This window comes from Hyperoodon ampullatus (genome assembly GCF_949752795.1).
Source record: "Hyperoodon ampullatus genome assembly, chromosome: 7".
Taxonomy (NCBI): Eukaryota; Metazoa; Chordata; class Mammalia; order Artiodactyla; family Ziphiidae; genus Hyperoodon; species Hyperoodon ampullatus.
The window spans coordinates 41,053,103-41,065,998 of NC_136920.1; the positions used below are offsets into that span (position 1 = coordinate 41,053,103).

Consider the following 12,896-nt stretch of genomic DNA (forward strand, 5'->3'; position numbering starts at 1 on the left):
ATCTTATGTCCATGAAGTAATAATTAGTACTAACAGGAAAGCATTAATATTTGGCACATATGTTTTAAGTGTGCAAACAGCACATTCCAGGTCTTTTGTGTTGAAACAGAGAGACATTACAAAGATGAATGCAGAAACAGTAAGCTGTATCTTTTTTTCCTAAAAGAAATTTTAGGATGTTTACATAGCTATTCATTTTTAAAAATCGTTGAGTTTTCAAACCTAGTACAACAGAGCTGCACTTGATCTGTTTGTATTTAGAATATAGTGTGACCCTTTCCCTCATCATGTGTTGTTACAGAGGAAATGGGTTTCAGTATACATGATTCAGGTGGGAAAAAACTGCATATTTATTTCCAAACTATTCCTTAGACTGGAGAAAAAAATCTCTTTTGGAGAAGTCATGTTTATTTTAGAGTAACTGTAGCTCAACAATTTTGTTAATGCAGAAATACAAACAGCTTTATTGAACAAAATACTATTTTCTAGCTACCTTACAGAAATGATTTACTCAGGAAAACAGAACAAAATTTCTCAGTTTCATTAATCAGCTTTGTAAATATTTTGCCAGAGCTTTTTTCCTTGGGGTGGGCAAAGCAAATAAAAAAGTTTAAAAGCTCATATGTGTCTGTTTTGCTTTAGCTTGGTGTATTTATTAAGAGTAAATTCTGTGTCTCTTTGCAGTTCATCAATATGTGTATTCAGAAGTTTTTCAAGTTCTTTTTCTTGCTTCTCCTCCTCCAGAAGGAAATGCTGTGCAGCCAAAGAACCTGGGAAGGCTATATCTGGGGGCGACTGAAAAAAGAAAAAGAAAAGTTAGATGAGGAACACAAGGCCTTTTACAAAAAGTCTTCATATTTCTTGGTATGCTTCACCCCTGACAAAATACTGCAACTCTTAATGAAATAATGTATCTTAAGCTGAACTCTACACCAGTGTAATACAGTTCCTGCTAATGAAACCCTCAAGGAACGAAAACAGCAAGTGAAGAGTATAGTCGAGTCGGGCAAAGAAAGCTTATAGAGGAAAGAAACTTAAGGCTGGGCTTCAAGGGGGCTCGCTGCTGCATGGAGGTGGCCAGGTGAGGTGGGATGAAAGCATGACGTATAGTGGAGGTGGGTGCGTAATGCTGGGGCTCTCTTGTTTGGCCAACTGCAGTTGAGAACACTTCAGTGATGAGTGCCTGCTTCCACCCTTCATGTGGTATGGAAGTTCTCAGTTAACTGTGACCTGTGTAGTGCTTATTTACACACACACACACGCACACACATACAATGTGTGGCTGAGGAATAAAGGGCAATGATACCATAATTTTACAGTGTTTCATTCAAAATAATTTGTTCAGTTAATTAAAAAAAATAAGTTGGGGAAATCTGTACTTTAATTTTTTAGTTCTGCGGCACCCCCCAGACTCTTCTTCAACTTTTGTTTTATGGGAAGAATGGGATTTTTGTAAAGCGTATGGAGAGTCAGCGATCTGTATGCAGGTGAACTCTGTTATAGGGGGATGTAGTTCACAAGTCTGGCCTCTGCCAGAAGTGTAGGGATTGTGGCAGATGACAGTGGAGTACTGCCAGCTTATCCAAGTAGTAGCCCCAACTGTAGCTGCCGTGCCAGGTATCACATCTTTACTGAAGTAGAATGTCACAGTCTTGGGGGCATGGTATGCTGCTGTTGATCTGGCAAATGCATTCTTTTTAATACTCAGTAAGGAGGAAGATCAGAAGCAGTTAGCATTCTCATGGGATAGACAACAGTACACATCCATGTTCTCGCCCCAACATTATGTTTTATGTTAACGATGCTGTCATAATACACTCTCAAGGATCCTGGACCACCTGGACATTCCACGGACTGCAGACTATAGGACAGGATACAGTAACATGAACATCATGCTCAGCCCTGATGAGCAAGAATTGGCAAGCATGTTGAAGGCCTGGAAAGACACAGGTACTCCAGAGAGTGAAAGGTAAACCCCAGAAGCAATTCAAGGCTTGACACTTTGTTTGTAGGTGTCTGGTGATATGGAACATGTCAGGACATCTCCTTTTAAACACAAATTAATGCACCTTGCATTTCTTATCACTATGAAAGAAGCATAAAGCTTGGTAGGTCTCTTCAGGTTTTGAAGGCAGCATGTTCCACTCTTGGGAGGAATAATCTGACTCATTTATTACATGGACACAGAGGCAGTTTTGTTTGTTTGTTTGTTTTTGAGCAGGGCCCAGAGCAAGAAAGGGCTTTGCAGTAAGGTGGGAATGGGGGGAAAAGCAGTCCTGCTAGTTGGGTGAAATGACTTACCAGCTCTCATACTAGAAGAATGTCTCATAGAGAAAAGTGCTCTGTGGAGCCTTTGGCAAGGTTCAGGGGGGAGCTGTGTTACAAACCCTTGAGATTCTGCAGCAAGGCCGTGCCGTCGGCTGCAGAAAACTGTATACTATTTGCAGAACAGTTCCTGTCATGCTAGTGTGCCCCGGTTGAGACAGAGCATCTAAGAAGTAGACAGGATGACTTGATCTAGCTTCTGTCCTTGGCCACTCCAGTGGAAATTATGCATGGGCCGAACAGCACCATCTCCCTTTTACCCAGGTTCATCTAGCTACTGTTCCTGTTGAATGGCTGATTTGCTTGCAATAGAGGCCAAAGCTGAGCTTCTGATATGGCACCGTCCCTCAAGGACATCAACCAGCCTCTCAGTGGTAATTAGATTACATCAGGTCCCTTATACTTTGGAAAGGGCAATGTGTTATCCTTACCAGAACTGATGTGTATCCTATAATTTGCCTTTCCTGCCTGCAGGGCCTCGGTCCGCACCACTATCCGAGGGCTCACAGAGTAACTGATTTACTGACATGAGATCCTGATTAATAATAAACAAACCTACTTTACAGCAGAGGAGTATGGCAGTGAGGGCATGACCGAGTATCTACTGGTTCTACCACATACAGCATGAAGTGTCTCCAGAGGATGCTAGCCTGATAGGCTTCTTGAAGGCACAGCTGAGGAATTAGCTTGGAAATCATATCCTGCGAGGATGGGGTGCCATTCTTCAGCATATGGTATAGACTTTAAACCAATGGCTGTTATAGGCTACTGTGTTTGTAACAGTGATCTGGGAACAGAAGGGAGGATGTAGGAATGGCTTCACTCTCTGTTGGCCCTCTTGGAGAATTTGTTCCTTCTGTCTCTGTCTGGTTGGTCTACAGGTCTTTGGTCTCAGAGAAGCAATGCCTCTCACCAAGTGAGACTGTAAGAGTCTTAAAGCTTTGGCTGTACCTACTCACTTTGGCCTCCTCATGCTGACAGATCAGAGGCATGGAAAAGAGGTACTATACTGGCAGCGGTAACTGACCCAAATCATCATGAAGTGGTAAGACTACTACTACATAACGGAAGCAGTGCTGGGACGCTTCAGGCCAAACAACTAAGTGCGCAGGAACACAACCCTACCCATCAGCAGACAGGCTGCCTACAGACTAAGGAACCCACAGCCGCCTGTGGACACACCACTAGACAGGGCCCAGCCCACCAGAGGGCCAAGACCCGACTCTACCTACCAGTGGGCAGGCACTGGCCCCTCTTGCCAGGAAGCCTGCACAAACCTCTAGATCAGCCTCACCCACCACAGAGAGACACCAGAAGCAAGAAAACTACAATCCTGCAATGCAGGCCTCCTGGGACTAGCTGGGCCCTGGCCCTGCACAGTAGCAGGCCAATGCAACCTTCCAGACACCTCGGACCCCACAGTCAACTGCCTCCACCCCTCAGTGATCTGAAATGAGCTCTGGGATCCCAGGGCCCTGCAGCCAGACCCTAGGAACCAGCTCTCCCTGCCACTAGTCCAGCACTAACCCCAGGATCTGGCTTTACCTGCCAGTGAGTTGGCGACAGCCTCAGTCTTTGGGATCCTGATTCCACCCATCAGTGAGCCAGCACTAGGCCCAGGGCCCCCTAGGATTCCACAACCAGCCACCTCGTGACCAGGCCCCACTAAACAGCAGCCAGCAGCAACTGCACAAGGCAGGGCCTGGCAACCAACCAGACTAGGGGCCAACCAAGCCTACCAGACCACCCACATAGCCTGTTGTAAGAGAAGGACCCACCCTGCCCTCTTAGGGGGAACCCCTAGAGCGTATACCATGGGTGACAAGAGGGGAGTGCACTGCTCGGATGCATAGGATGCCTTCTCCAAGGTTGAGAAACATTAACTTACCAACCACATACATAAATATACAAATAGCAACTTAGACAAAATGAGGTGGTAGAGGAGTATGTTCCAGACAAGATAAATCTTTAGAAGAAGAACTAAGTGATATGGAGATAGTCAATCTACCTGAGAAAGAGTTCAGAGTAATGATCATAAAGATGATCAAAGAACTCAGGAGGAGAATGGATGCACAGAGCAAGAAGTTAGAATTTTTTAACTAAGAGTTAGAAAACATAAAGAACAACCAAACAGGGGCCTCCCTGGTGGCGCAGTGGTTGAGAGTCCGCCTGCCGATGCAGGGGATACGGGTTCGTGCCCCGGTCTGGGAGGATCCCATATGCCGCGGAGCGGCTGGGCCCGTGAGCCATGGCTGCTGAGCCTGCGCATCCGGAGCCTGTGCTCCGCAACGGGAGAGGCCACAACAGTGAGAGGCCCGCGTACCACAAAAAAAAAAAAAAAAAAAAAAAAAAAAAAAAAAAAAAAAAAAAAAGAACAACCAAACAGAGATGAAGAATACAATAACTCAAATGAAAAATACACTAGAAGGAATCAATAATAGAATAAATGATTCAGAAGAATGGATCAGTGAGCTGGAAGACAGAGTAGTGGACATCACTGTTGCCGAACAGAAAAAAGAATGAAAAGAAATGAGGACAGTTTAAGAGACCCCTGGGACAACATCAGGTGCACTAATATTCACATTATAGGGGTCCCAGAAGGAGAAGAGAGAGAAAGTGCCCAAGAAAATATCTGAAGAGGTAATAGCTGAAAACCTCCCTAACCTGGGAAAGGAAATAGTTACTTAAGTCCAGGAAATGCAGAGACTCCCATACAGGATTAAGCCACAGAGGAGTACACTAAGACACATAGTAATCAAAATGAAAAAAAATTAAAGATAAAGAGAGAATACTAAAAGCAGCAAGGGAAAAGCAACAAATAACCTACAAGGGTATACCCATAAGGCTATCGGCTGATTTTTCAGCAGAAACTCTGCAGTTCAGAAGGAAGTGGCACAATATATTTAAAGTAATGAAAGGGAAAAACCTACAATCAAGAATACTCTACCTAGCAAGAGTCTCATTTAGATTGGATGGAGAGATCAAAAGCTTTATAGACAAACAAAAGCTAAAAGAATTCAATACCACCAAACCAGCTTTGTAACAAATATTACAGGAACTTCTCTAGGCAAAAAAGAAAGGCCACAACTAGAAAAAAGAAAATTATGGAAGGAAAAACCTCACCAATAAAGGAAAACATAGGAAATCATCCATACACAAAGCTAGTAGGGAGGTTAAAAGACAAAAGTAGTAAAATTGTCTATATCCACAATAAGCAGTTAAAGGATACACAAAACAATTAGATGTAAAATATGATATCAAAAATAGTAATCGGGCTTCCCTGGTGGCGCAGTGGTTAAGAGTCCGCCTGCCAATGCAGGGGACACGGGTTCGTGCCTTGGTCCAGGAAGATCCCACATGCCGCGGAGCGGCTGTGCCTGTGAGCCATGGCCGCTGAGCCTGCATGTCCAGAGCCTGTGCTCCGCAAAGGGAGAAGCCACAACAGTGAGAGGCCCACATACCACAAAAAACAAACAAACAAAAAACAAACAGTAATCGTGAGGGAAGGAGAATACAAATGCAAGGCATTTAAAATGCATTTGAAATTAAGAGATTAGCAACTTAAAACAATCATGTATATATGTAGACTGCTATACCAAAACCTCACTGTAACTACAAATGAAAAATCTGTAATAGATATACACACAAAAAAGGAAAAGGAATCCAAATATAACACTAAAGATAGTAATCAAATCACAAAAGAAGAGAACAAATGAAGAAAAGGAAAAAAAAAAAGACCTACAAAAACAAATGCAAAACAATTAACAAAATGGCAATAAGCACATACATATCAATAATTACCTTAAATGTAAATGGACTAAATGCTCCACCAAAATACACACACTGGCTGAATGGATACCAAAACAAGACCTGTATATTTGCTGCCTACAAATTACCCACTTCAGTTCTAGAGACACATACAGACTAAAAGTGGGGGGATGGAAAAAGATATTCTATGCAAATGGAAATCAAAAGAAAGCCAGAGTTGCAGTACTTATATCAGACAAAATACACTTTAAAATAAAGGCTGTTAAAGAGACAAAGATGGAGGCTTCCCTGGTGGTGCAGTGGTTGAGAGTCCGCCTGCCGATGCAGGGGACACAGGTTCGTGCCCCGGTCCGGGAAGATCCCACATGCTGCGGAGCGGCTGGGCCCATGAGCCATGGCCGCTAAGCCTGCATGTCCGGAGCCTGTGCTCCGCAACGGGAGAGGCCACAACAGTGAGAGCCCCGCGTACCACCAAAAAAAAAAAAAAAAGAGACAAAGATGGACACTACATAACGATCAAAGGATCAATCCAAGAAGAAGATATAACAATTGTCAATATATATGCACCCAACATAGGAGCACCTCTGTATATAAGGCAGATGTTAATAGACATAAAAGAAATTGACAGTAATACACTAATAGTGGGAGACTTTAACAACCCACTTACATCAATGGACAGATCATCCAGACAAAATCAATAAGGAAGCACAAGTCTTAAATACCACATTAGACCAAATGGACTTACTTGATATTTATAGAGCATTCCACCCAAAAGCAACAGAATACACATTCTCTTCAAGTGCACATGGAACATCCTCCAGGATAGATCACATGCTAGGCCACAAAACAAGCCTTGCTAAATTTAAGAAAACTGAAATCATATCATGCATCTTTTCTGATCACAACGTTATAAGACTAGAAATCAACTACAAGAAAAAAATGGCAAAAAACACAAACATGTGGAGGCTAAACAATATGCTACTGAAAAACCAATGGATCACTGAAGAAATCAAAGAGGAAATAAAAAAATACCTAGAGACAAATGAAAAGGAAAGCACAGCAATCCAACACCTCTGGGATGCAGCAAAAGCAGTACCAAGAGGGAAGTTTATAGCAATACAATCCTACCTCAGGAAACAAGAAAGATCCCAAATAAACAACCTAAACTTACACCTAAAGCAACTAGAGAAAGAAGAACAAACAAAGCAAAAAGTTAGTAGAAGGAAAGAAATCATAAAGATCAAAGCAGAAATAAATGAAATAGAGACTAAAAAAATAGAAAAGATCAATGAAATTAAAAGCTGGTTCTTTGAAAAGATAAATAAAATTGATACATTTTTTTAGCCAGACTCATCAAGAAAAAAGGGAGGACCCAAATCTTAGAAATGAAAAAGCAGAAGTTACAATGCAACAAACACAACAGAAATACAAAAGATCGTAAGAGACTACTATGAGCAACTATGTACCAATAAAATGGACAACCTAGAAATGGACAAATTCTTAGAAAGGTATTGATACAATCTCCCAACACTGAGAAATAGAAAATATGAACAGACCAATTACCAGTACTGACATTAAATCAGTAATTTTAAAACTTCCAACAAACAAAAGTCCAGGACCAAATGGCTTCACAGGTGAATTCTATCAAACACTTAGAGAAGAGTTAAGACCTATCCTTCTGAAACTATTCCAAACAACTGCAGAGGAAGGAACACTTCTGAACTCATTCTGTGAGGCCATCACCCTGATACCAAAACCAGACAAAGATATCACAAAAAAAGAAAATTACAGACCAATATCACAGATGAACATAGAAGCAAAAATTCTCAACAAAATACTAGCAAACACATTAAAAGGATCAAGTGGGATTTATCCCAGGGATGCAAGGATTCTTCAATATATACAAATCAATCAATGTGATACACCATATTAAGAAACGGAAGGAGAAAAACCATATGATCATCTCAATAGATGGAGAAAAAGCTTTTAATAAAATTCGACATTCATCTATGATAAAAACTCTCCAGAAAGTGGGCATAGAGGGAACATACCTCAATATAAATAAAGGCCATATAGACAAACCCCCAGCTAACATCATACTCAATGGTGAAAAGCTGAAAGCATTCCCCCTAAGATCAGGAACAAGACAAGGATGTCCACTCTTGCCACTTTTATTCAACATAGTTTTAGAAGTTCTAGCCACAGCAATCAGAGAAGAAAAAGAAATAAAAGGAATCCAAATTGGAAAGAAGTAAAACTGTCACTGTTTGCAGATGACATGATGCTATACATAGAAAGTCCTAAAGATGCTACCAGAAAACTACTGGAGCTCATCAATGAATTTGGTTAAGTTGTAGGATACAAAATTAATATACAGAAATCTGTTGCGTTTCTATACATTAACAAGAAAATATCAGAAAGAAAATTAAGGAAACAATTCCATTTACCATCGCATCAAAAAGAATAAAATATCTAGGAATAAACCTACCTAAGGATGCAAAAGACCTGTACTCCGAAAGCTATAGGACACTAATTAAAGAAATTGAAGACCACACAAACAGATGGAAAGATATACCATGTTCTTGGATTGGAAGAATCAATATTGTTAAAAATGACCATACTACCCATGGCAATCTACAGATTCAATGCAATCCCTATCAAATGACTAGTGGCATTTTTTACAGAACTAGAACAAAGGATTTTTAAATTTGTATGGAAACACAAAAGTCCCCAAATAGCCAAAACAATCTTGAGAAAGAAGAACGGAGCTGGAGGACTCATAATCCCTGACTTCAAACTGTACTACAAAGCTACTGTAATTAAAACAGTATGGTACTAGCACAAAAACAGACACATAAATCAATGGAACAGGACAGAAAGCCCAGAACTAAACCCATGCACTTATGGTCAATTACTCTATGAGAAAGGAGGCAATAATATATGATGGAGAAAAGACCATCTCTTCAATAAGTGGTGCTGGGAAAAGTGCATAGCTACAGGTAAAAGAATGAAATTAGAAGATTCTCTAACACCATATACAAAAATAAACTCAAAATGGTTTAAAGACCTAAAGGTAGGACCAGATACTATAAAATTCCTAGAGGAAAACGTAGGGGAACACTTCATTTCAGGCACCCACTCCCATGGTCATATTCTTGACATTGTCATCAGTGATAACTGCATTACTTACTAATAAAGATTTTATGCAACCCACCTATTATCCTTCCATCTGACTTAGTCTAGTATTCCCACTTTCTCATAGCATCCATTCTTTTTTAACTCTGCTCATATTCCATATCCATTACGATAACCATTCAGCAACTTGTCCCTCCCTATACCCTGGCTCTATCCTAGGTATTTGGTAAAACCCAGGCCTAATTAAACTGCCTGCACCATGCCTGTACCTGAGCAACTGAATGCTGGGCAGGTGGATGGAGGAGAAATTACATTACTGTAGAGACTGGTTTCATTTGAAATTCATGACCACAAATTTAAATGGTTAGTTAGCACTGCCTGGCCATTCTACTGCACTTCCCTATTATGTTCACTTTCTCACTCATGGCATTGTGGCCTTGCCTCTTTCTCAGGTGGAAACTCCTTCATCTCTCCACACCACTTGCACCTGGAGCCATATTTTAGGCCATACTCTGTTTAAGAGTCTTCCTTCTACCTACACTGTGGATTCTATTCCTTCTTACCTGCTTAATGACTTTGCTTCTACAAATGAACCTAACCCCTCCCTGGGTCCCACCCCACCCCTTTCACCATCAAACTTTCCTCCTCTCCTTGAAGATTCCCATTGGACCACTAAATGTTATGGTCTAAGGCTTTGTCTTGGGACATCTTTTCCATTTATACTCTTTTAAGTATTATCAACCAGTCTGATAGATTTAAGTATCAGCCTTATGCTGATTACTCCCATATTTTATTTCCAGCTCTGATCTCTTCCTTGATTACCAGGTTCACATATCTATTTCCTATTTAATATCTCTATTTGAATGTTTAATAAACACATTAAATTTAAATGTCTAACCTAGAAATCATGATTTTCTCCTCTAACCCTGGCTCCTTCCTAGCCTTCCATATCAGAGAGTGGTACGAGAATCTACCTGAGGCTCAGGTTGAGATCCCAGGAGTCATCTTTGAGTCCTCTCTTTCCCTCGCTCCCATAGCCAATCCACTGTCAAGTCTAATCTCTCCAAAACATTTCCTGGATCTAACATGTGGTTCCACCTCCACCGTTCCCAAGCCAGCAGCATCATCCCTTGCTTCGACTACTGAAATAGCCTGACAATTGTTCTCCCCACTTCTACCTTTGCCCATCTATAATTTATAATTTATTCTTTATTTGGCAGTCAAATGGATCTCTTAAAGATTTTTAAACAGATCATATACTCCCCTACTTGCAACTTTCCCACAGCTTCCCATTTCTTTAAAATAAAATCCAAATTCCTTCCCATGGCCTACAGTCTCTACATACCTGGACTTCCCCTGCCTATTTCTCTGTACCCATTTCATTACATTCTCTCTCTGTCCTTCTAAGCTCCAGACCACCCCCTTCCCTTTTTCTGCTTCTCAAACTTACCAAACTTCTTCCTGCCATACAGATTTGTACCAGTGGTTCCCTCTGCCCAAAGGGCTCTACTTCCAGATCTTTGCAAGGCTGGATCTTTTTTGTTATTTAGGTCTCATCCTAAAAGTCCCCTCCTCAGTAATCATTTTCCTGGCCACTCAACCTAAAGTCATCCCCCATACTCTCATCACTTCCTATCACATCGTCTGCTTTCTTTTCATCATTTTTTATAGCATTTATAACCTTTTGATATTTTCTTCCTTGTTCATTTGTTTCTAGTCATTAACTGTTCCCTCTTTTTTGAGATAAAATGCACATAAAATAAGATTAACCATTTCAAAATGAACAATTCAGTGGATTTAGCACATTCACAATGTACTAAAACCACACCTCTATCTAGTTCCAAAATATTTTCATCATCCCAAAAGGAAAGTCTATACCCGTTAAGCCACTGCTCCTTAATCCTCCCTCCCCCTTTACTCCTGGTAACCACCAACCTTCATTCTGTTTCTATATATTTACCTATTCTAGGCATTTTGTATAAATGGAATCATATAATATATGACCTTTTGTGTCTGGCTTCCTTCACGTAGCATAATATTATCCAGGTTCATCCACATTATAGCATATATCAGTACTTTACTCCTTTTTATGACTGAATAGTATTGCACCGTGTATACATACCACTCTTTGTTTATCCATTCACCCATTGATGGAGTTCTCCTCTTTTTTTCACCAGTCTATAGACTTGTCTGTCTCATCAAAGATGTGTTTAGAACAGAACCTGCCATACAGTGAGTGCTTAATATATGTTTATTTTATCAGTGACTGAGTGAATGATGAACTCTAGTATTTAAGGGACAGGTATAGGAGGGAGAAACTTGGAAGCAGACTGGGAAAGAGTAACCAGAAAGGCAGTAGGGGAATCAGTGGAGAACAGCATCTTAGAAGTCAGAGAACATAAGAGTATCAAGAGAAAAGGATTAAGGAAGATGAGTTCTTTAAACTGTGTATTTAATTAACAACTAGGATGTCACTGGTAGTCTGAGTAGGAACAGTATTGATGTAGAAGTAAAAATGCAGCAGTGGATGGAAATCACTGGACCCAGAACGGTGGGTTGGGCTATGTCTTTCAGGAAACTCTAGGGCCACCATCACATCTTAAGCTCCCTGTGCCCAGACCTGCAACAGTAGAGAATTTTCTTTCCTGGTTGACTCTGTAGTTATGAACTCCTCAAAGGAATAATGTAGAATTTTAGAGGTGGAAAGAAACGCAGTGTTAAGTTATACAATAGATACTCTTGAATGCTTTTTGTGTCTGTTAGTGCCAGGCACTGTTTTAGGTGTTGGGGTTAAAACAGTAAACAAAAATAGAAAAAAAAAATCCTACTTTAATGGTGCTTAAGTTCTAGAAGAGGGAGGCAAACAAACAAAATATATTATGGCAAAGTGCTATGGAAAAACAAAAAATAGGATGAGGGGACAGGGCGTCTACAAGGGAGGTGCTACTGTAGGGTAGCTGCGCAGGTGTTTCTGATGAGGTGATATTTGAGCAGAGACAAATCATCGTAAAATCCTAAAATCATCTGATATTAGAACAATGAAGGATTTAGCAATTTATCCCTTTTTTTTCTCTTGCTGGACTGGAGTATGTGCTTACTTTGGAGTACTTAAAGATCAAAGTTTTGTTGATCAAAATTTGCTAAGTCCCCTTAGATGTTCCTTTAGCTTAAATGAGGAAGTTTATTTACTTTACTTTATTGTTATGGAATTTTATTCTGTTCAAATAATTTTGGCATTTTATGTTGAGATGAAACAAAAGAGCATTTCAGGGCTTTAGAGATCTCTAAAACATCCAAAGTTAATGGATTTAAGTCTTCTTCTTCCACAATAGCTTAAATCTTACTACCAGTCTCTCCCAAAGAAGGTGATAGATTCCAGAAAAGCAGAAAAGTACTCATGGGATGCCTAACCAGTTTAAACATTTTCTGGGGTTTTTTTGTTATTGTTTGTTTTTATAATTTGTATCCAATAGTGGTGTATCATGGAGAGGCACTGAAAAATTACATAATACACTTTGAATATAAGCAAAGGTAACTGCTAAGAGTACTACTAGTTTCTGAAGTGAAAAACCTACATATCTTTTAAAAATATGTGATTATGTTCAGTAAATTAAATCACAAGGTAGAAAATTTCAGCAAAGAACTGGAAACTAAAAGGAAAAATCAAA

At 40.2% G+C, this 12,896-nt stretch overlaps 1 protein-coding gene across 1 annotated transcript in view; it reads right to left on the bottom strand.

Annotated features, from left to right (window-relative positions):
• Positions 1–618: 618 nt before the first annotated feature.
• The window catches only part of DEUP1 (deuterosome assembly protein 1), a gene marked incomplete at both ends in the record, with an annotated part of 99,232 nt that continues 86,954 nt past the window's right edge, over positions 619–12,896 (bottom strand). The window contains 1 exon segment of the mRNA XM_079708319.1: positions 619–795. Within this exon segment, the coding sequence (XP_079564445.1) occupies positions 619–795 (177 nt within the window).